At 42.9% G+C, this 23,687-nt stretch overlaps 1 protein-coding gene across 1 annotated transcript in view; it reads left to right on the forward strand.

Annotated features, from left to right (window-relative positions):
- Nucleotides 1-614: 614 nt before the first annotated feature.
- The window catches only part of EGFL6 (EGF like domain multiple 6), a 65,250-nt gene continuing 42,177 nt past the window's right edge, over nucleotides 615-23,687 (forward strand). Inside the window, 1 exon segment of the mRNA XM_057495979.1 lies at nucleotides 615-1,021. Coding sequence (XP_057351962.1) covers nucleotides 615-1,021 — 407 coding nt within the window.

A 23,687-nucleotide genomic window follows, 5' to 3' on the forward strand; every position in this document is an offset into this window, starting at 1 on the left:
GCCTGCAAATTGGCCAGGTAGCCTGTCCCACCTGTTCCTTCTTCTCCTTGGGCTAAGAGGCTAGTTGAAGCATGGCCTTCTGCTGTCTGTGATAGAGGCTCAGGTGTCTTAAGGCCTAGGCTTGGAACTGGCAACTTCATTTACTTCTGCCCTTAGGCCATTAAGTCACAACCAAAGCCTAAGTGTGAGGCTGTAGGCTGTGCCCACCAAGAAGCCGAAAGGGTATGGATGCGGGGAGCAGGTAGAGGAGGGCCCACCATTCTATGACAAGTTGTCAGAACAAAGAATACATCAGTACTCAAATGAATTTTTCTTAACCCATATAGCCTTCGTGTTCCTGCACTGGGTACCATATTACAATGTCTGCACCAGGTGAGTAAGCTTTTGCAGATGAGCACAGGAGATCATTTGCCAAGTGAAGGGGGTGCTTGCACAGGCCTTGGTGACCTTCCAGCTCCAGCAGCCCACGATTTGCAGTCTGGGGAAGAAAACCCAGCAGACAGAAGACAGAGGTGTCTCTCTGAACCAGCATCCTTGGTTCCTATTTTGACTTTTCGACTAAATTCTTAAATCCGAGTGTAGGTATCACCGAAACCTGTCCCACGTCTGGATAGATGGTGATCCATGGTGACTCTGACGAGAGTGAGGTGAACGGAGACTGGGGGCAGCTGTCGGGGATCCGAGAGCGCGGAAGCTGCGCGGGTCGTGCGGGAGGCGGGCCCGGCCCGGCCAGATGTGCACGCCCGCCCCGCCTCCTTGCGCGCCGGCCCCGCTGCCCCGCGGACGATCTGTGCTCCTCGCCCGGCGTCCGCACCTCTCCGCAGGCCACCGTGTCGGGTCGCCCCGGGCCAGCGGGAACCGAGGCGGTGGCCCTGCAGTGGCGCGGGTTCCGCGCCCTCCCGACCGGCAGGAGGAGGAGCGGGCGGCGGAGACGGACCGGCGCGAAGATGCCGCCACCCTGGGCCCTTATGCTCCTGCTGCTGCTGCCCTGGGTGGCAGGTGGATTAGGGAACGCAGCCAGGTGAGTGGCTGGCTGGCGATCGCCCCGGTCTGAGCTCCCCCGGTGCGGCTTCTCTTTCTCCGAGTCCCTTCGGGCACCCCCGAGTGTGCGCGTCGGTGTGTGTGCAAGTGTCTCTGCTCCAAGACCGGATTTTAAAAAATGCCATTCCGGAGTGCGTACTCCTCCCTGCGCCGTTTTGGCCGTGCTTGCTCCCAGCTCCCTTTGCACGGGCTGCGCCGCACCTGGCCGCGCACACGGTGGGTGTGTCCAGGCCCCGTGGCCTGCATCTGCTGTAGGTGCGGGTGTGTGAGTGGGCCGGATCCGTGCCTGTGCGGGTTTTTTGTTTTCCACTCTATTCGAAGGCTGCCAACTGATTGTCAGTCGCTAGTTTTGCTGGGACAAGAGAGAAAGAAACAGGACGGATGACACAGGAAGCATTCTCTGTGCTTTGGCTGAGCCGGGGCTGAAGGGGGCTTCTTTACTCAGTGCCTGTCTGATTAGGGCTGGTGAACTGGAAAGAAAGGACGTGGTTGGCAGATGAAGGCGGCTCATTCTTCTTGCTATGGAAATTCAGAACCTGAAGCCATTTCGTTACTGTCCATAAACTTTCCTAAGCCCTGAAACTTAATTTTTCCAAAGGTCAGCGAAACCACTTAGTAAATACACTTTTGTGTGGTGCTTACTATAGACCTGGTATTGTTCTAAACACTTTGGGACTATTAACCCATTTAAAACGTATAACTGCTCTGTGTGCAAGGTACTATTATTATCATCTCCCTGTTGTAGAGGAGAAAAATGAGGCCCAGAGAGGTCGAGTAACTTGCCCAAGGAGGCACAACCAGTAAGTGATGGAGCAAGCATTCAAAGCCAGGCAGTGTGGCCTAAAGTCCCTCCCCTTCACCAGGGGCGCCCGAGGGCAGCCTTTTCGGAATCACTCACCGGGAAAGGTCTCCCGGTCCCCTACCTGGGATGTCTTGCTTTCTGAGGGGCCGCTAGAACAGGTTTCTGCACTGTGGCTCTGTGGACATTTGGGGCTGGGCTGGATTATTCATTGGGGTTGGATTGTAGCATTTTTAGAAGCATCTGTGGCCTCTATCCTCTAGATGCCAGCAGCACCCTCCACAAGTTTTAAGAGCCAAAAATGCCTCCAGACTTTGCCCAAGTCCCTGCGTGGTGGGGAGGGGAGGGGGGAAGGCAGAATCGCCTCCAGCTGAGCGAGAACCGCTGCGCTATTGTTATTTTTCAGTCAACAGTTTCTAGGGAGAGCAGGCTGGGGCCTTTGTTTGGAGCAGGCTTTCTTAAGGTGAACCTATCTTTGAATTACAGGAAAAAATCTTTAAAAATCTTTCATCAGAGTCAGCCACAGTATTAAGAGATTTTGATGTTCAAACAGAACAAATCTCAAACCAGGTTCTGAGAATGTATGATAGCAAGTTTCAGTTTCCTTTCATGATAAAAATATAAGCAGATGCAATTTGCTGATAATCACCTTTTCCTTGAATACTGAAGGCTCTTGTAGTGCAAGAAAGCCCACTTAAGAAAGACCAAGTGGAGAGTGGGGCGGAAGATGGCGGCGTGAGTAGAGCAGCGGAAATCTCCTCCCAAAACAACATATATCTATGAAAATATAACAAAGACAACCCTTCCTAGAATAAAGACCAGAGGACACAGGACAATATCCAGACCACATCCACACCTGAGAGAACCCAGCGCCTCGCGAAGGGGGTAAGATACAAGCCCCGGCCCCGCGGGAGCCGAGCGCCCCTCCCCCCAGCTCCCGGCGGGAGAAGAGCAGGCAGAGCGGGAGGGAGACGGAGCCCAGGGCTGCCGAACACCCAGCCCCAGCCATCCGGGCCAGAGTGCAGGGCCCTCGATACTGGGAAAACAGGGCAGCAAGAACAGTGAGCAGGCACTGGAGGCTGGGCGACAGAGGACATAAGAAAAGCGCGCGACCATTTTTTTTTTTTTTTTTGCTTTTTTGCTGCTTTGTTTTGGCGAGCGCTTTTTGGAAGTCTTAAAGGGACAGGGACCCCAATATTAGGGAAACAGGGCAGAAAGACCGGTGAGCAGAGGCCTGAGGCTGGCACCGGAGAATAAAGAAAAACGAACGACCACCTTTTTTTTTTTTTTAATAAAAATTTTTTTTTTTTTTTTTAATTAAAAAAATTTTTTTTTCTTGTTTTTTTTGTGGTCGTTGTTTTGTTTTGGCGGGTGCTTTTTGGAAGTCTTAAAGGGGCAGGGTGGGCCACTTAATCCAGAGGTAGGGAATCCGGGATCTCTGGGCACCCTAACCCCTGGGCTGCAGGAAGCAGGGAGGCCCCTTACGGAGATAAATAGCCTCCCAGCAGCTCCTGCTCCAACGCGACTCCACCATTTTGGAGTAGCTGCCCGAGCCAGGCCACGCCCACAGCAACAGCGGAGATTAACTCCATAGCAGCCGGGCAGGAAGCAGAAGCCCTGTCTGCGCGCAGCTGCGCAGCACAAGCCACTAGAGGCCACTGTTCTCCCAGGAGAGGAGGGCCACAAACCAACAAGAAAGGAAGTCCTTCCAGCCGTCACTCGTCCCAGTTCTGCAGACTATTCCTATCACCATGAAAAGGCAAAGCTACAGGCAGACAAAGATCACAGAGACAACACCAGAGAAGGAGACAGACCTAACCAGTCTTCCTGACAAAGAATTCAAAATAAGAATCATAAACATGCTGACAGAGATGCAGAGAAACACGCAAGAAAAATGGGATGAAGTCCGGAAAGAGATCACAGATGCCAGAAAGGAGATCGCAGAAATGAAACAAACTCTGGAAGGGTTTATAAGCAGAATGGATAGAATGCAAGAGGCCATTGATGGAATTGAAATCAGAGAACAGGAACGCATAGAAGCTGACATAGAGAGAGACAAAAGGATCTCCAGGAATGAAACAATATTAAGAGAACTGTGTGACCAATCTAAAAGGAGCAATATCCGTATTATAGGGGTCCCAGAAGAAGAAGAGAGAGGCAAAGAGATGGAAAGTATCTTAGAAGAAATAATTGCTGAAAACTTCCCCACACTGGGGGAGGAAGTAATCAAACAGACCACGGAAATACACAGAACCCCCTACAGAAAGGATCCAAGAAGGGCAACACCAAGACACATAATAATTAAAATGGCAAAGATCAAGGACAAGGAAAGAGTGTTAAAGGCAGCTAGAGAGAAAAAGGTCACCTATAAAGGGAAACCCATCAGGCTAACGTCAGATTTCTCAACAGAAACCCTACAGGCCAGAAGAGAATGGCATGATATATTTAATACAATGAAACAGAAGGGCCTTGAACCAAGGATACTGTATCCAGCACGACTATCATTCAAATATGACGGTGGGATTAAACAATTCCCAGACAAACAAAAGCTGAGGGAATTTGCTTTCCACAAACCACCTCTACAGAACATCTTACAGGGACTGCTCTAGATGGGAGCACTCCTAGAAAGAGCACAGCACAAAACACCCAACATATGAAGAATCGAGGAGGAGGAACAAGAAGGGAGAGAAGAAAAGAATCTCCAGACAGTGTATATAACAGCTCAATAAGCGAGCTAAGTTAGGCAGTAAGATACTAAAGAGGCTAACCTTGAACCTTTGGTAACCACGAATTTAAAGCCTGCAATGGCAATAAGTACATATCTTTCAATAGTCACCCTAAATGTTAATGGGTTGAATGCACCAATCAAAAGACACAGAGTAACAGAATGGATAAAAAAGCAAGACCCATCTATATGCTGCTGACAAGAAACTCACCTCAAACCCAAAGACATGTACAGACTAAAAGTCAAGGGATGGAAAAACATATTTCAAGCAAACAACAGTGAGAAGAAAGCAGGGGTTGCAGTACTAATATCAGACAAAATAGACTTCAAAACAAAGAAAGTAACAAGAGATAAAGAAGGACACTACATAATGATAAAGGGCTCAGTCAAACAAGAGGATATAACCATTCTAAATATATATGCACCCAACACAGGAGCACCAGCATATGTGAAACAAATACTAACAGAACTAAAGGGGGATATAGACTGCAATGCATTCATTCTAGGAGACTTCAACACACCACTCACCCCAAAGGATAGATCCACTGGGCAGAAAATAAGTAAAGACACGGAAGCACTGAACAACACAGTAGAGCAGATGGACCTAATAGACATCTATAGAACTCTACATCCAAAAGCAGCGGGATATACATTCTTCTCAAGTGCACATGGAACATTCTCCAGAATAGACCACATACTAGGCCACAAAAAGAGCCTCAGAAAATTCCAAAAGATTGAAATCCTACCAACCAACTTTTCAGACCACAAAGGCATAAAACTAGAAATAAACTGTACAAAGAAAGCAAAGAGGCTCACGAACACATGGAGGCTTAACAACACGCTCCTAAATAATCAATGGATCAATGACCAAATCAAAATGGAGATCCAGCAATATATGGAAACAAATGACAACAACAACACTAAGCCCCAACTTCTGTGGGACACAGCAAAAGCAGTCTTAAGAGGAAAGTATATAGCAATCCAAGCATATTTAAAAAAGGAAGAGCAATCCCAAATGAATGGTCTAATGTCACAATTATCGAAATTGGAAAAAGAAGAACAGATGAGGCCTAAGGTCAGCAGAAGGAGGGACATAATAAAGATCAGAGAAGAAATAAATAAAATTGAGAAGAATAAAACAATAGCAAAAATCAATGAAACCAAGAGCTGGTTCTTCGAGAAAATAAACAAAATAGATAAGCCTCTAGCCAGACTTATTAAGAAGAAAAGAGAGTCAACACAAATCAACAGTATCAGAAATGAGAAAGGAAAAATCACGACGGACCCCACGGAAATGCAAAGAATTATTGGAGAATACTATGAAAACCTATATGCTAACAAGCTGGGAAACCTAGGAGAAATGGACAACTTCCTAGAAAAATATAACCTTCCAAGATTGACCCAGGAAGAAACAGAAAATCTAAACAGACCAATTACCAGCAACGAAATTGAAGAGGTAATCAAAAAACTACCAAAGAACAAAACCCCCGGGCCAGATGGATTTACCTCGGAATTTTATCAGACATACAGGGAAGACATAATACCCATTCTCCTTAAAGTTTTCCAAAAAATAGAGGAGGAGGGGATACTCCCAAACTCATTCTATGAAGCTAACATCACCCTAATACCAAAACCAGGCAAAGACCCCACCAAAAAAGAAAACTACAGACCAATATCCCTGATGAACGTAGATGCAAAAATACTCAACAAAATATTAGCAAACCGAATTCAAAAATACATCAAAAGGATCATACACCATGACCAAGTGGGATTCATTCCAGGGATGCAAGGATGGTACAACATTCGAAAGTCCATCAACATCATCCACCACATCAACAAAAAGAAAGACAAAAACCACATGATCATCTCCATAGATGCTGAAAAAGCATTTGACAAAGTTCAACATCCATTCATGTTAAAAACTCTCAGCAAAATGGGAATAGAGGGCAAGTACCTCAACATAATAAAGGCCATCTATGATAAACCCACAGCCAACATTATATTGAACAGCGAGAAGCTGAAAGCATTTCCTCTGAGATCGGGAACTAGACAGGGATGCCCACTCTCTCCACTGTTATTTAACATAGTACTGGAGGTCCTAGCCACGGCAATCAGACAAAATAAAGAAATACAAGGAATCCAGATTGGTAAAGAAGAAGTTAAACTGTCACTATTTGCAGATGACATGATACTGTACATAAAAAACCCTAAAGACTCCACCCCAAAACTACTAGAACTGATATCGGAATACAGCAAAGTTGCAGGATACAAAATCAACACACAGAAATCTGTGGCTTTCCTATATACTAACAATGAACCAACAGAGAGAGAAATCAGGAAAACAACTCCATTCACAATTGCATCAAAAAAAATAAAATACCTAGGAATAAACCTAACCAAAGAAGTGAAAGACTTATACTCTGAAAACTACAAGTCACTCTTAAGAGAAATTAAAGGGGACACTAACAGATGGAAACTCATCCCATGCTCGTGGCTAGGAAGAATTAATATCGTTAAAATGGCCATCCTGCCCAAAGCAATATACAGATTTGATGCAATGCCTATGAAACTACCAGCAACATTCTTCAATGAACTGGAACAAATAATTCAAAAATTCATATGGAAACACCAAAGACCCCGAATAGCCAAAGCAATCCTGAGAAAGAAGAATAAAGTAGGGGGGATCTCACTCCCCAACTTCAAGCTCTACTATAAAGCCATAGTAATCAAGACAATTTGGTACTGGCACAAGAGCAGAGCCACAGACCAATGGAACAGACTAGAGAATCCAGACATTAACCCAGACATATATGGTCAATTAATATTTGATAAAGGAGCCATGGACATACAATGGCGAAATGACAGTCTCTTCAACAGGTGGTGCTGGCAAAACTGGACAGCTACATGTAGGAGAATGAAACTGGACCATTGTCTAACCCCATATACAAAAGTAAACTCAAAATGGATCAAAGACCTGAATGTAAGCCATGAAACCATTAAACTCTTGGAAGAAAACATAGGCGAAAACCTCTTAGACATAAACATGAGTGACCTCTTCTTGAACATATCTCCCCGGGCAAGGAAAACAACAGCAAAAATGAGTAAGTGGGACTATATTAAGCTGAAAAGCTTCTGTACAGCAAAAGACACCATCAATAGAACAAGAAGGATCCCTACAGTATGGGAGAATATATTTGAAAATGACACATCCGATAAAGGCTTGACGTCCAGAATATATAAGGAGCTCTCACACCTCAACAAACAAAAAACAAATAACCCAATTAAAAAATGGGCAGAGGAACTGAACAGACAGTTCTCCAAAAAAGAAATACAGATGGCCAACAGACACATGAAAAGATGCTCCACATCGCTAATTATCAGAGAAATGCAAATTAAAACTACAATGAGGTATCACCTCACACCAGTAAGGATGGCTGCCATCCAAAAGACAAACAACAACAAATGTTGGCGAGGCTGTGGAGAAAGGGGAACCCTCCTACACTGCTGGTGGGAATGTAAGTTAGTTCAACCATTGTGGAAAGCAGTATGGAGGTACATCAAAATGCTCAAAACAGACTTACCATTTGACCCAGGAATTGCACTCCTAGGAATTTACCCTAAGAATGCAGCAATCAAGTTTGAGAAAGACAGATGCACCCCTATGTTTATTGCAGCACTATTTACAATAGCCAAGAATTGGAAGCAACCTAAATGTCCATCAATAGATGAATGGATAAAGAAGATGTGGTACATATACACAATGGAATACTACTCAGCTATAAGAAAAGGGCAAATCCAATCATTTGCAGCAACATGGATGGAGCTGGAGGGTATTATGCTCAGTGAAACAAGCCAAGCGGAGAAAGAGAAATACCAAATGATTTCACTCATCTGTGGAGTATAAGAACAAAGGAAAAACTGAAGGAACAAAACAGCAGCAGAATCACAGAACTCAAGAATGGACTAACAGGTACCAAAGGGAAAGGGACTGGGGAGGATGGGTGGGTAGGGAGGGATAAGGGTGGGAGAAGTAGGGGGGTATTAAGATTAACATGCATGGGGGGGTAGGAGAAAAGGGAGGGCTGTACAACACAGAGAAGGCAAGTAGTGATTCTACAACATTTTGCTATGCTGATGGACAGTGACTGTAAAGGGGTTTATAGGGGAGACCTGGTATAGGGGAGAGCCTAGTAAACATAATATACGTCATGTAAGTGTAGATTAGTGATAGCAAAAAAAAAAAAAAAAAAAAAAAAAAGGGCAGTTCCTGTGTGGTAACCTCCAACGAATTCTACACAAGGGTATAAAGGGCATATAAAAGTGTAGGCAAAGGGTCTGTTTGTGTTTATACAGAGGATCAAAGCCTAATTGGGCTACCCCGAAAATGAACTAAGATACGATATGAAAAAGAACTTCCAACATCTGCACCCTCTGGAAGACTCATGCCAGAAGATGATCATCAAAAAACCCCAACAAAGATCCACGCACTGCTACAGCTGTAGATGCACTCATCCCACCAGTTCCTGGACTTGCCATGGGAATGAGGAAGGAGATATCTAAGCTGACCTGTGCATACAGTAAAACAACAAATTTGACTGGATCTATACTGTTGGAACTCAACCAAGAATTTGGAGAAGTGCAAATTGTAGCGCTCCAAAGTCTTACAACTACAAACTATTTATTGTTAAAAGAACATATGGCATGTGAACAGTCCCCAGGAATGGGTTGTTTTAATTTGTCTGATTTCTCTCAGACTGCTCAAGTTCATTTGGACAATATCCACCATATCATAGATAAGTTTTCACAAATGCCTAAGGTGCCTAACTGGTTTTCTTGGTTTCACTGCAGATGGCTGGTAATTACAGATATGCTTTGGTTATGTAACTATACTCCTATTATGTTAATGTGTGTGTGCAATTTAAGTAGTAGCTTAAAACCTATACATGCTGAAGTTACTCTACAAGAAGATATATCAAAGAAATAATCAATCTTCCCATGTTTTCTTCCGCCTGCTACTTCTATAGCTTTTCTTCTTCCTTCCTAATTACAACCCTTAAATAGAATTCGTGCCTCATATCAAATTTACCGAGTATCATAATTCTTCCAAGTGGTAAAGATACCTCAAGACAAATGCTGGGCATAGAAGCCACAGGGCATAAATATGCAAAGAAGTAAAAAGCTAACTTTTTCAAACAATAAGGCTTCTCTCTCACTTACCAACTTCACATTTCCCTGTATGGCCCCGGAAGATGACTGGTTAGCCAGAGACGGGTAAGATTCCTCAAGGGAGGAACAACCTAAGACAGGCACAGTCGCAGGGGGGCCATCAGGTGAGAAATTGGGGATCAACAGAGGTGAGGCTTAGAACCTCAGCCCCCCGTTCTGAGAGAAATCTTCTGCATACGTGGATGTTTTATTGCCCTGGTCTAGCTTGGATTAACACATAGTCTACAGGCACACACCTGATCATCTACATGTGCTCTCTTACAACACTAAACTATGTTTTCTACCTTTATCTTGTACCTACCTACCACTTCAGCATTTTATTAAAAATAATAATAATAAAGAGAGAAATGTGGTATCCACATATAAATCAAGTATAAAAACCAAATGAGTATTCATATTTGAACTGACTGTTTATAGTTCATAATGCATGAGCAAAACCGAAAGTTTCTGTGATGACTGCCCTTGTACTGTTCACTATGTAACTTATTCATTATGTAAGAATTTGTTCTACATGTAAAAACTTGTTTGTTATGCCTCAGAAGATTGGAGACTGACAAAAATTAGGCTTGGGGTGGAATAATGATTGTGCATTGAGCATTGACTCCCCTATACAGAATTTTATTGTCGTTAACAACCATTTGATCTATAAATATGAGAGATGCCCTCACAAAAAAAAAAAAAAAAAAGGACAGACTTCCAATGGTAAAATAAATTAGTAACCGGGATGTAAGGTATAGCATAAGGAATATAGTCAAGATATTGTAACAGCCTGGTAGGGTGATAGCTGGAACCTAGAATTATGTATATAAATGTTCTACCACTGTGTTGTACACTTGAAACTCATGTAATGTAATACTGTGTGTCAACTACCCTTCAATAAAAAATAATTATTATAAAAAAAAAAAAAAAAAAGAAAGAAAGACCAAGTGCCACTTGGAGATGAGACGAATAGTTTTTTAGTGGCTGGCAAACCGACCTCCAGGAGCTTCGCTTTCAAAATGCCACCAAATTAAACCAAAAGCCAAAAAAATCCCCAAATAAACCCAAGACTGTTAAAGTGGAGAATCCATGTCAGGATTCTGCAATTCTGCAGTTTTCATGATGTGAAATGTGGTTTCTTTACATGGTATCAGATTCCTGAGCTGGTGTGTTTATCATCTGTTCAACATGCTTGGGAACAACAAGTGGTCAGCTCTTCAGGAACTGCCCAGAAACCATGTTTAATCAGCTCCAACCTCCAAGTTACGGATGGCACATCCACAGAAAAGGCAACACACTCTGCCGAAGAGCATGTCTACTGGTTATTTTCTGAGCTTTTGCAACCTTTTTGAAACTCTGACTGCTATGTACAGATTTCTCTACGTAGTTATTTTTTTCAACTGAAACACTGTGCCCTAATTTTGGTGACCTAGAAAATGACATGCCTCTTAAAGGGTGCTTGGTGCATAGTAGACAATTAAGTCATCAAATGAATAAATCATTAGCAGCATGCATTTCCCTGATATTAAGAGTCAACATTTGGCTTGACCTCTAATGCTTTTTCATGCCATTTGGGCCTTGGGACTATTTAGCTGCTCTAAACCTGCTTTCTCCAATACAGCAAATACAGTAGTCACTAGCCCCATGTGGTTATTAATTAACCACTTGAAGTGTGGCCGGTCTAAGTTGAGATGTGCTATAAATATAAAATATACATCGGATTTTGAAGACTGTGTGTGACAAAAAGTACAATATCTCACTAATCATTTTACATTGAATATGTGTTGAAATGATAATGTTGTAGATATCCTGCATTAGATAAAATATTACTAAAATTCCACCTGTTTCTTTCACATGTTTAAAAGTGCGACTCCGAGAAAACTTAAAGGGCCAGTGTGGCTGTTAGATTTCTATTGGACGGTGGTGCCCATCTAGAACTCTCACTGATCTGAATTCCGTCTCCAGTGTTGCAGGTCCTAACACTGGCATCTTTTTACCTTGGCCACATAGGATAAATATGTTACTACTTTGCTGCTCTTGAAATTCAAGTTTAGAGCCACTCCCTCCTTATATTTCTGTTAAACATTTTTCCCCTTTTGAATTCAAGTAAAAGTAGCCTGAAAGATGGAGTGGCTGGGTTCATGTGGAGGGTCTGCACTCATGTAGAGTGGTCTGCTTTCTGGAAACCACACCCTACACTGGGAATTGAGTCTTCTCAGAGTCCTGCCAGGAAAGTGCCATTGTAACAATTTTCCATAAACTTAGTGACTTTCAATAACGCAAATTTATTCTCTTCGAGTTCTGGAGGTCAGAAGTCCCAAATGAGTTTTATGGGGCTAAAATTAAGGTGTTGGCAGAGCTGGTTTCTTCTGGAAGCTCCAGGGGAAACCCATTCTGGGTCTCTTTTAGCTTCTAGGGGCTTCCAACAGTCCTTGGTTTGTGGCCCATCCCTCCACTCTCTTCTTCCTTCATCAACTTGCCTTTTCTCTGACCCTCAGTCATCTTCCTCCCTCTAACAAGAACCCTATGATTATACCAGGCCCACCCAGATAACCCGGGATGATCTTGCTATCTTAAGATCCTTAATTTGATCACATCTGCAAAGACCCTTTTGCCATATAAGGTGACATTTACAGGTTCCAAGGATTAGGACATGGATACCTTTGGGGGGGCCGTTCTTCAGCCTTCCACAGGAAGCTTGAACTGTAAGTCTGTTCCTGGTTTTATGGGCTGGATCTTATTTTCAAATATGATATTTTAGTGATTTGTGAGTGGTTGGCAGATCATTCCTTTTTTCTTAAAACCAGAATTTGTGGAATATACCCCAAACTCAAGAGCTGAGTGTTTCCAGGAAATAGTGACCATGAAATGTTCAATTACAACATAGACATAATTTCTGGACAACTTTATTTCAACAGTTAGTTTCATTGGCTTAGAAGGCATCAAAGTCCTATTTATATGTAATTTGTGTACATAAACCAATGTTATGTAAACATTAAAATGAGAATAAGTATATAGTCTTCATAAATTAGATTGGCATTCGGCCAATATTGTTGAGCCTCTACTGTGTGTCAACACTACCAGTGTGATTTCAGCCAATTCTTATCAACCCTAAGAAACAGGTGTTGTGTCTGACAAAAAAGGGGATGGAGAAGCTTGAAGAAATCAGATGATTTCTCAAGAACTGCATTTGATTTGGTCTTGTGCTCTAAGAGCAATAACATTTTAATATTCCAAAATTATTTCTCAAAAAAAATTGAATACATAAAAGCTGACATTTTTACAAAATGCTTTCTCACACATTCTCACCAGTGATCCTGTTCAGCTTGATTCTTGCCCACTACAATCAAGGGGTGTGTGTAGAATAAGTAGAGAATTCCTGATGTTCCACCCTCCCAACACCACCACCTTCCTTTCTAAGTTTACATTTTCTCAGAAGCAGACTCTGAGACCAGGGTTTGAGTGTGCATGGGTTATTTGGGAGGTGACCCCAGAAAGTTTTAGTAAGGAACCTGGGAAGTGAGATAAAGAAGGGAAAGAAATGATATAAAAATAAGGTACCACTGGTTTAATCTTGCTAGGGACTTCTAGAAGACTGTAGGACTCTGGCCTCAGAGTTATCTGCCCTGAAGGCAAAGGAGCTGGGGTATTTATACTCCCATTAGTCATTGGTTGAGGGCTTTTGCACAGAGGGAGTCTACACTTTGAGCCTACCAGGCTCACAGCAAAGCCAGCTCTTGCCAACAGAGAAAGCCCTCGGGCATCAGGAAATGAGGCTGGTGGCTAACAGCAATGTCCCACCATTTGTCATTGACCTGGCGAGACCGGAAGTCACTTCTGAGGACCTTGTGCTCCTAGCCTTAAGTTCCAGGACACAAACCCCTCTGGGAACAGTAGGGGTAGGACATACAGGTGTCCTAAGGTGTTTGGGGCTGAATTGTGCCCTCACCTCCAAATTCATACATTGACGTCCTAATCCCTAGTATCTCAGAATGTGACTGTATTTGGAAATAGGTCTTTGAAGAGATAAATACATTAAAATGTGGTCATTTGGGCAGCCCTAATCTAATGGGACTGGTGTCCTCATAAAAAGAGATTAGGATACACATACACACAGCCACAGAGAAAAGACTGGAAAGGCCATGTGAGGACACAGAGAGTAGATGGCTGGCCATAAGCCCAAGAGAGAGGCCTCACAAGAAACCAAGCCTACCCTGATCTCCGGCTTCTAACCTCCGGAATTGTGAGAAAATGAATTTCACTTGTGTAAGCCATCCAGTCTGTGGTACTTTGTTAGGGCAGCCCTAGGAAATGAACACGTAAACTAAGCCCAGAAAAGATAGAAACCTCACGGAACCAGAGAACACAAGTTCACCTTTTGCAGTTGAGTGCAAACTGAATACTGAGCCTCCCAAGTCATTTGACTTTGGGGGTTTTAGGCAGAAAATGTCAGAATAGGGGTAACTGGCTTGTAGCACCTAGTGAGCATGGAAACATTGCCTTTTGGATCCTTTAGTATTGGCTGCAAGTGATAGAAAATCCAAATAACCTTGGTTGAAACAAAGAGACGTGTGTTTCTCATGTAGAAGTGGGTACTGGGCTGGGCTGGCGCGCTATGGAGTCAGGTACCCAGGCTTCCACATCTAATGTCTGTGCTAGAAAGTTGTCCCCTCAAGACCAAAGATGGCTTCTGGAACACTAGCAAACGTGTCCCAATTCCAGCCATAAAAGGAAATTAATGTGAAGAACATCCCTTCTCCCATCACAGCCGTGTCCCAGGAGTTGCACATGACACTTCTGCTTACGTCCCAGCAGCCAGAGCTGCGTTACAGGGCCACACCTCACCGAAGTGAAGGCTGGAAACTGAAGGCTTCATTCTGAGTGGCTATGTAATTGGGGCTTATTCCTTAAGAGGGGGAAAATAAATAATCGGGGAACCACTTGCCGTATTGGCCATGTGTAAATTACAGATCACATCTCCAATTTACAGATGGGTAAACTGAGTTTCAAAAGACCAAGTGATTAAGTGATTTACCCAAAATCTCAGTGAACAAGCAGCAGAGTTAAAAGCCATGGCATCTCCCAAGAGTAAGTCGATCACTTTCCATCAAATGTTCTGTCCAGAGTAATCACTAGTAGTACTTCCAGTTTCATCAGTTCACTTGGGTCCCAGTGCACTGGTTTCAATAAGTCACCTGTTTTAAGGTCTTGTTTATGGAAGGAAAAAAAATTCTGAAAGTACTTAAAATTAATTCAGCTCAATTCAGCAACATTAGTGGAACAGCTGACATGCCCAAATAGTCTCCTGAATGCCAGAGAAACATCTGTCTGCCACCCCCACTAGACAACTTTGTTGGGCAACTTTTTTGGCGAGGGGCAGTGGTTATAACTTCAGCTGCTAGCTCAGTGCCTGGCACATAGCAGGCGCTAAATTAAAAATTTGGTGCATAAATGACCAGAGGAGTAAGATGGAGAGGCAAATAATATTTACTTATAAGTAATACACATGTACATGTATATAAGCATTCAAAAGAAGGAATATATATTATGTTTGTGTGTAACCGTAAGGTGTTATATATGTGTGTGTATATATATATGTATGTAAACATATATACATATGAAAGATTTCATAGAATATAGATAAATTGAGTCTGCATGAGAGTCAGGGAAAGCGGAGGACAGGAGATGATACTGTAACCACCTTAGAGAATGAATGTCAGGTCACCTGATGTAAAACCAGGGAGAAAGCAAGTATTTCAGTGCCCAATTCATCATAGGTGTTGCATGGGAATAAATGAATGGCTGGCTGAATAGATGCATAGCAGCGAAGGGAATGAAAAAGGCAGGTATTGGCCCAAGATACGGAGTGGATCGGCCAGCATCTGGGGTTATGAGTCCAGTGGCTACCTGGAGGCAAAGAAGGCAGGTCGGAACCAGGCTGCAAAGAGCCCCACATATCAAGCCAAGGAATTTGGACTTTGTTCTGAGAGCCGTAGAGAGCAACGCAGGGCAGTGCAGGCTGTGTTCTTCACAGATGAGCGCCCCGTGACCAGCGTGTGCTCAGGATCATCACACAATTGCACAGAATTATCTTTAAGGTAATGAACTTAAAGTTTAATTGGTGGCATTTTTTCTTTCTTAATGTACATAATAGCAGTGTATTTGTATTCCATGGAATCTCAGTTTTGATTAATACAAATGCAAAATTAAAAATCAAAATACCAAAGCAGCAATTATCTTTACAAAGGTCATCATCACCTTGCTTGTATTCCCATTGCTTGGTTTCTGGGCTTCACGTATATCACGTATATTAATTACTTGTTGATACTCAACAAAATACTCAACAAAGCTTAGTGGCTTAAAACAACATTTATTACTTCACACCGATTTTGTGAGCCGGGAATTCAGGAATAGTTTAGCTGGTTGGGGTTTGGGGTTTTTCACAAGGTTGTAGCCAAGTCTTTGGCCAACGCTGGAGCCATCGGCAGGGTTGCGTCCAGCAGGAGGGTCTGCTTCCAGGATGGTGCACACTGATGGCTGCGGCAGGAGGCCTCAGCAGCTCACCTTGTGGGCCTCTCCGTAGGGCTGCTTGAGTGTCCTCATGGCCCAACAGCTGACTTCCCACATTAGCAAGAAATCCCAGAGAGAGAGAAGCTGTAATGCCTTCTATGTCCTAACCTCAGAAGTCACCCTTCATCACTCCCTAGGTAATCTTGTCAGAAGCCACTCACTAAGGTCAGCCCCACAAAAGGTGAATTAAGCTTCACCTTTTTCTCAAAGTGTAGAATCCCCTCCTCAAAAGCCTTCACCCAGTGAGTGATAGGAGTATAAATTCTCCAATCCCCTTGCATTCCGAGGGGATAACTCTGAGGCTAGAGTTTAGTACCACAAACTAAGTGGCTTAAAGGAGGAATATCAAAGAATTTGGGGACCTGTTTTAAAACCAATACATATACCTTCTGGTTTTCCTTCTCGCATACTGGTTATTCCTCTGCCTTTTTTTCCGGCCTCCCTTTCCCCCGAGCTCAGTCTCTGACCCTGTTTTCTTCTTTATTTATACTCTCTCCAGGTGATCTTTTACAGTTCTAGCTCTTTTGGTGCCATCTGCCTTTAGATGACTTCAAAATGTGAATCTCAAGCCCCAGGCTCTGCTGCGTTTTCAACCTACCCATTGGGATGTCTCTCTGAGTTTAGGACATCCAAAACAGAACCTTGATCAGCTCTCCAGAACTCACTTCCCCCCATTTCAGCCATTCTCCCTATTCCAGAACATTCTCCAATGCTGGAGCCATTTCAAACAGTATCCAGAACAAACAGTATCCAAACTGGTTCAAGCCAGAAACCTGGGCATCACTACTGACAACGCACTCTTCCTCCCCACTTGTATTCAGCCTGGCGCTCAGTCCTTTTGCAGACCGTGTCTCAAGCCCGTCTTCCCTCCCTCCCCCACCCAGGCCCACCATTACCTTCTCTCTCCTCAACCTGACAGTCGCTTCCCATTGCTGCTGCCTTTACCCCCTCTAGTCCACATCCCAAAGTGTTTCTCTTAAAACTTATATCTGATCATGGCAGCCCTCTCCTTAAAACCTTTCAGTGTCTTTCCATTGGATTAAGAATGAAACCCATTCTATTTAAAATGGCATAAAAAGGCCTTGCTTGATCTAATGTTTGCCTACTCCTCTAACTCCATTTTATATCATGCTCAACATGAATGAATGACTAATGAAAGATAAACGTAACTGTCCTGGTAACACTTGCCTTCTTGCCTATCTTCCCTTCCTAGTCCCACTTCTCCGCTCCCCTACCGATGTTCCCGTCACCTCAGAAATAGACCACTTGCACTCAGATCCTTGTCTCATGGTCTGCTTCTGGGGAAGCCCCCAGTCTCCATCCCCAATTTCCACCTAGCTCTTGAGCTTGGAAGGCAAACGAGAGAAACAGGGAAAACAACAGAAAGTTCCAGGCTTTGTGCTATCACTCAGGGTGTGGAAAACATGAAGATACGTCAACACGCACTGGTACACACTTGAGAGCTGGGGGTTTCTGACTGGGCTGTTAAGTGCCTTCACATCTGGGCAAGTGAGGTGCTTTGGGACAGTTGTGGGCCCTTTGGACTTGGACTCTATCTTGAAGGTGGATGGGAACCCAGAATTAATCTTAACTGGTTAGTAGGTACAATGCACTTGCCATACTGGGCGCTAGGATCAAACAAAAAAACAACCCTCATAACTGGGCATTGTTATGCCTCTTGAGCAAAAAAAGATTTTTTTCATTTGTTTGGCAATATGTAAACATCAGCAAAAGGACTTTTAACTTCTCGATTTGTCTTGGAGAATATCATAAAGTTTCCTGGAACCTGACCATAAACAAGCATACTAAGGATTCTGGCACAGTATATTTTTGCAGAAAATAAGGAATCCAATGAAGAAATACTACACTACTTACACAATCCCTGGAATGTTTTAAAATTAACATCAGCTGTGGAGACGGCAATTCGCAATTAATTTGATCAATGTAGACAGCAAGCTGTATCATGCGCTAAAGGAACTCTGGGTAATTCAGCATTTAGCTCGGACTCCCACAGCTCAGGGTCTCCTCTCCATAGAGACTTTTTCACCTACACAATGCTTCCCTGCTTCCAGACCAGGTTCCCTGGGCCTTCTGTATGCCGAACACTCTTTGAGAAGAATGATCTGAGGGAGCAGGCAAATGGCTGGCCAGCCCAGCCAGACCTCCCAAGGTGGCAGAGGGTGTTGCTGGGACCCTTTCAGTCCAAGATCAGAAATTCTCTTTCTAGGTTCATAGAATCCTTTTTCTTGATTACCCCAGGGTGAGCAGGTTCTGTGGGGTTAGGTCAATCGAGCCAAATGCAAACAGGCTCATTATACTCAGACATCTGGTAAATTTTGATGATTGATACTATGCTTCAATCATGTATCCTTGATATTCCAGAATGTACTGCTCCAAGTTTATACATGAAAAAACTACTAGTATCACCAAATATGGAACTAAATGCAATTCATATTGATAGCTTTTATAAGATTTTTTTTGTATGACTAGATTCACCTATGAGGAAAAAAGTCATGTATACTAGAATTTAGGAACAGAAATGGTTCTTGAAATACTACTCGGTTGATCAGTTTTGGCTAACTCTGCAATGGAGCATCTTGAAACCTCAGTGGCTGAACACAGTACAAGTTTCTTTTTTTACCTGCCTCAAAAGTCAAAGCATGTTTGAGAGAATGCTGCATGCTTTCCCGGGTGGACAGGCTCCATCCATCTCAGGGCTCTGGGTCTGCAGGGTCCATTTTTATTCAAAGGGCTGATGGGAAAGGAGCTGTAGAGGATCCATGGAGGCTTTGGGAGGCTTGGAGGTAGTCTACCCACATTCCATTGGCAGAAGTCAGTCATGGGGCCCCACCTAACTGGCAGGCTGGCTGGGAAGTGTAGTGTAGCTTTGTGTCCAGGAGACACCGAAACAGACTGGCTGAGCACCTCAGCTTCTCTTCCTCGATAACATGAACTTGCAGCATATGAAATTACAGATATTTGGCCACTTTTGACTTACAAAAATGGCAATTTTCTGCAGTTTAACCTAATAGTTTATGTCCCTTCTCCAGAATACACACAATGAGACATTCAAAGAATAATCGAGTTAGTGATGGGAGAGTTAGTGATTGGGCATGGAATCAGCACACGGCAGGTAGAAGGAGAGGATGCTGGGAAAATAATCCGAATCATTTGCTAACATTAACTTTTGCAATGTTGTGATGCCTACAGAGAAACTAAGAGTTAAAGGTGTTTGTTTTCCTAGCAGTTTTTAAAAGATCGTCTAAGATAGTGTGCCCTGCTCTTACAGTCATTATCATGCTTGCCTGTGCTACATTCCTTTCTTGCCCTCAATAATGTTTCAGCTTAAGCAGAAATTAATAATCAATAATTAAAACTTTTAAATTAATAATTAATTTTCTTTTTTCTCCCTAATTGTAAATAACTGCATATGTGCATTAAAAAAAAACCTGGCAAACAGAGAATGCCCAAGCTGGCTTCTCAGTGCAATAAATCAATTTCCTCCAGCATCTAGAATCAGCAAGTAATTATTAGCCATTCTATCCACTAGTGATCCTCCGCCCCACCCCCCTTTAAACTGTTATTCCATTTTCATTACCAGATGTAGACTTTGATGATTAAACCACTAAAATCCCATTTGTGGCTGTCCTTTTGCGCGCTCAGAACTGGTGAATACATGGACGGCGCACCCATTCATTACAAGGCATGTCGCTCAGTTATGGACTTGCTTGGGTCTCTGATGGTTTTCCCCACTGTGCTGTTGCAAGCTGCTTGGTGTTCTTTAGGAAATACGCACAGAACATGCTGCTGTATCGACAGAGCACTGCAGGCTGAACTGGTGTTTTCTGATGTGTTTCCTTGCCCCAGCATCAGAATCCACTTGACAATTTTCAATTATGAGTTGATTCTTAGCTATTGTTTCCATTTTTTAAACAAAGGAGAGAGTAAAGGTAGATTTCATGACAAATTTCTGTTATCTTCCCACAGAGCTTTAACACTAAGATATGGCTGTGACTATTGAAGGAATTCCTTACTGTGGATGAGAGATCTTGTTTTATTAACAAGCGAACAAGTTTTCGATGGCCCAAGTGTTAGTCGTTTGCATTTTGGAGAGTTTTGCAAGTGCTACTTTGTACAATGTCAAAAGTGATGACTTGGGAGAAATTAATACACCTCTGATTTCTCAGTTTTACCTTTTCACCTAAAGACAGGCATGTGAAAGCAATAAAACTCGAGAAAGAGGATTTCTCAGGAGTATTGTGGTCATTGCAAACACTGTATGAATTTCATCTTCCAGTGACTTTCTCCTGTTAACCCCAGGCAGTATTCCTCACATCAAAAGTAATTGACTTTGACCAGTACACAGGAAGTGCTTTTGCCCATCTGTACTGGGGACCCTGGGCTCTTTCACCAAAGTTTGTTATTAGACCTCTAAGAAATACCATATTTCAACCAACTTCAATTTGGTTTTTTTTTGTGTGTGTGTGTATGTGTGATTTCTCATCTAACAGTTTCAGTAATTTTCTTCTTTTGAGATGTAAGTGACATGTAACATTAGTTCAGGAGTACAGCATAATTATTTGATATGTGTGCACATTGTGAAATGATTGCCACAATAACTCTAGTTAATATCCATCACCACATTTATAAATTCTTTTCTCTTATGAGAATCATTAAGATTTACTCTTAGCAACTTTCAAATATGCAAATAGTATTAGCAAAAAGGTATTAACTATAGTCACCATCTATACATTACAGCCCCATGATTTATTAATTTTATAACTGGAAGTTTGTACCTTTTGACCCCCTTCACCTGTTTGACCCATCATCTCCCAACCCCCTCTTCTGGCAACCACCAATCTCTTCTCTCTCTGAATGTGTGAGCTTGGGGCCTTTTTTGTTAGTTTTTTAGATGCCACATATATGTGAGATCATACAGCATTTATCTTTCTCTTGCTTATTTCACTTAGTGGAAGGTTCTCAACTTCCATCCATGTTGTTGCAAATGGCAAGATTTTGCTCTTTTTATGTATTCCATTGTGTATATGTACCATATTTTCTTTATCCATTCATCTGTTGATGGACACTTTGTTTCCATATCATTCTTGGCTATTGTTAAATATTGCTGCAATCAATTTTGCATATATCTTTTCCAGCTAGTGTTCATTTTCTTTGAATAAATACCCAGAACTGACATTGATGAGTCATATAGTAGTTCCATTTTTTATTTTTTGAGGAACCTCCATACTGTTTTCCATAGTGGCTGCACCAATTTCTAATTCCATGAACAGCACACGGGGTTTCCTTTTTTCCACATTCTCGCCAACACTTGTTGTTTCTTGCCTTTTTGATAATAGCCATTCTAACAGGTATGAGGTGGTACCTCATTGTGGTTTTGATTTGCATTTCCCTGATGATTCTGCTCCCCTTTTCACGTACCTGTTGGCCATCTGTGTTTTTGGAAAAATGTCTATTCAGATCCTCTGCCTATTTTTTTAATTAGATTGATTGGTTTTTTGCTGCTGAGTTTTGTGTGCTTTATGTATTTCGGATATTAACCCTTATCAGATATACAATTTGCAAACACTTTCTCCCATTCTCTTGGTTGCCTTTTTATTTTGCTGGTAGTTCCCTCGCAGTGTAGAACCTTTTTAGTCTGATTTAGTCTCCCTTGTTTAGTTTTGCTTTTGGTGTCAAGTTTCAGTAATCTTGTAGGAGCTTACTGAGTTCTCCCTACATCTATGGAGGATGCTTTGTGTTTTGCAAAGTCCTTGATACTTCTAGCTGCTTGAAATCCTGTGACTCTCTAGAGGCTTCAGGATGGACAGAATTTTTACATGGACACAGGGCTTTTCTTTCTGGCCTCTGCTTGTCTCCCTGCTCCTTGTCCATTCCACTATTCTCAGCTTCCCTTCCCACTCCCCTGCTCCCAGCATTCTAGTTTGTAGGCCACCAACTCCTCATGTTCTTAGTGGCTCCATCCTTGGCACAGGCTATTTTCTTTGCCTGGAACATGCTCCCCAACAAACAGCCTCTTCCCATTTTATCTGGGTAAGTTCCACCAGTCACCAGAATTCTTATCAGGCCCCCTTTTCTTCAGAAACCCCCCCACCCACCCACCCACCACCTCAGCCTAACAACTGCTATGTCTTCCCCCAGCTCCTGAGAACTTACTCCTTTGGTAGGATTCATCCTGTTGGAGTAGAATCCATCTTCATCTCTAGACTATTAATTCTTTCTGGACATGGCTTGTTCTCATATACCTCTCACATCTCAGTGCCTAGCACAGTGCCTGACATGTGTAGTTACCTAATAAATTTTGGGTGAACAAATGGGTAGGTGGATGGATGAACAGTGTAGGGGAGGAGGAAAAGTAATTTTCCCTCCACCCTTGTAGATTCTTGGCTGAGACTCCCCTGTAATAAAAGACAGATTAACAGGAGATAAACAGAAGTTTAATGACATGTATGCCTCCTGTATACGTGGGAGAGACCCAGGCAAACTGAGTAGCTCCCCCAATTGGCCCAAGCTGCCACTTTAAAAATCATCTCCAACTAAAGACAAAAGATGTTGGGGGTGGGGAGAGCCAGTTGTGGGAGGTTGTTAGCAAAGCAGAGTAAACAAGGGTCAGGTTGTTATGCAGATTTAAATCAGTACCTTCTGTTATGCAGATTTAATAACAGTTTCTCCAGATCTGGTTGTTCGCCTCTTCCTGGAACTGAGAGAGAGACAGATGCCCTTACATATGGACATGGCCCTCATCATGCAAGTGTCTCTTACAAAAAGGTAACTCTATGCAGGCTTTCAGAGCTTTTCCTACATCTCTTTCTTAAAAATAATGAGCCCAAATAATCTTATGCAGAAAAGGCATATTTTGAGGTGGCAAATTCTGCTCCCCTTCAACAAGTTGGTGAAGTGTGTTCCCCTCAGATTTCTCATACCAATTGAAAGTCACCAGTCTTTCTTGGTCCTAGTTTCTTCATGTGTAAAATGATAGGTTAGAACTGGATATCTAAGGGCACTTTCCCTAAGGTGAAATTCTAAAATAATCTTCCCTTACAGTGAAAATTGATGTCTACATGCATTAAAAAGTAAAGTCACGTGGAAACTGGTAGCCATGACATTGTGCCGCGCAGACCTCCACCTGCCGGGAGTGTAACTGACCCAGAGCCCCAATTACTCTGCTTTTGGAAACACATCACATTTGAGCAAGGCCACACCTCTCACTAGCTGTTCCCACCATGCCTCCTTGCAGGCTGAACACTGGCAGGAACAAAAGCAGGATCTTTGGGGGAAACGTGACTCTCCTCTGCGACTCCAGCACTCCCCCTCAGTTTTGCCAGACCT

The sequence above is a fragment of the Manis pentadactyla genome, chromosome X (assembly GCF_030020395.1).
Source record: "Manis pentadactyla isolate mManPen7 chromosome X, mManPen7.hap1, whole genome shotgun sequence".
Lineage (NCBI taxonomy): Eukaryota > Metazoa > Chordata > Mammalia > Pholidota > Manidae > Manis > Manis pentadactyla.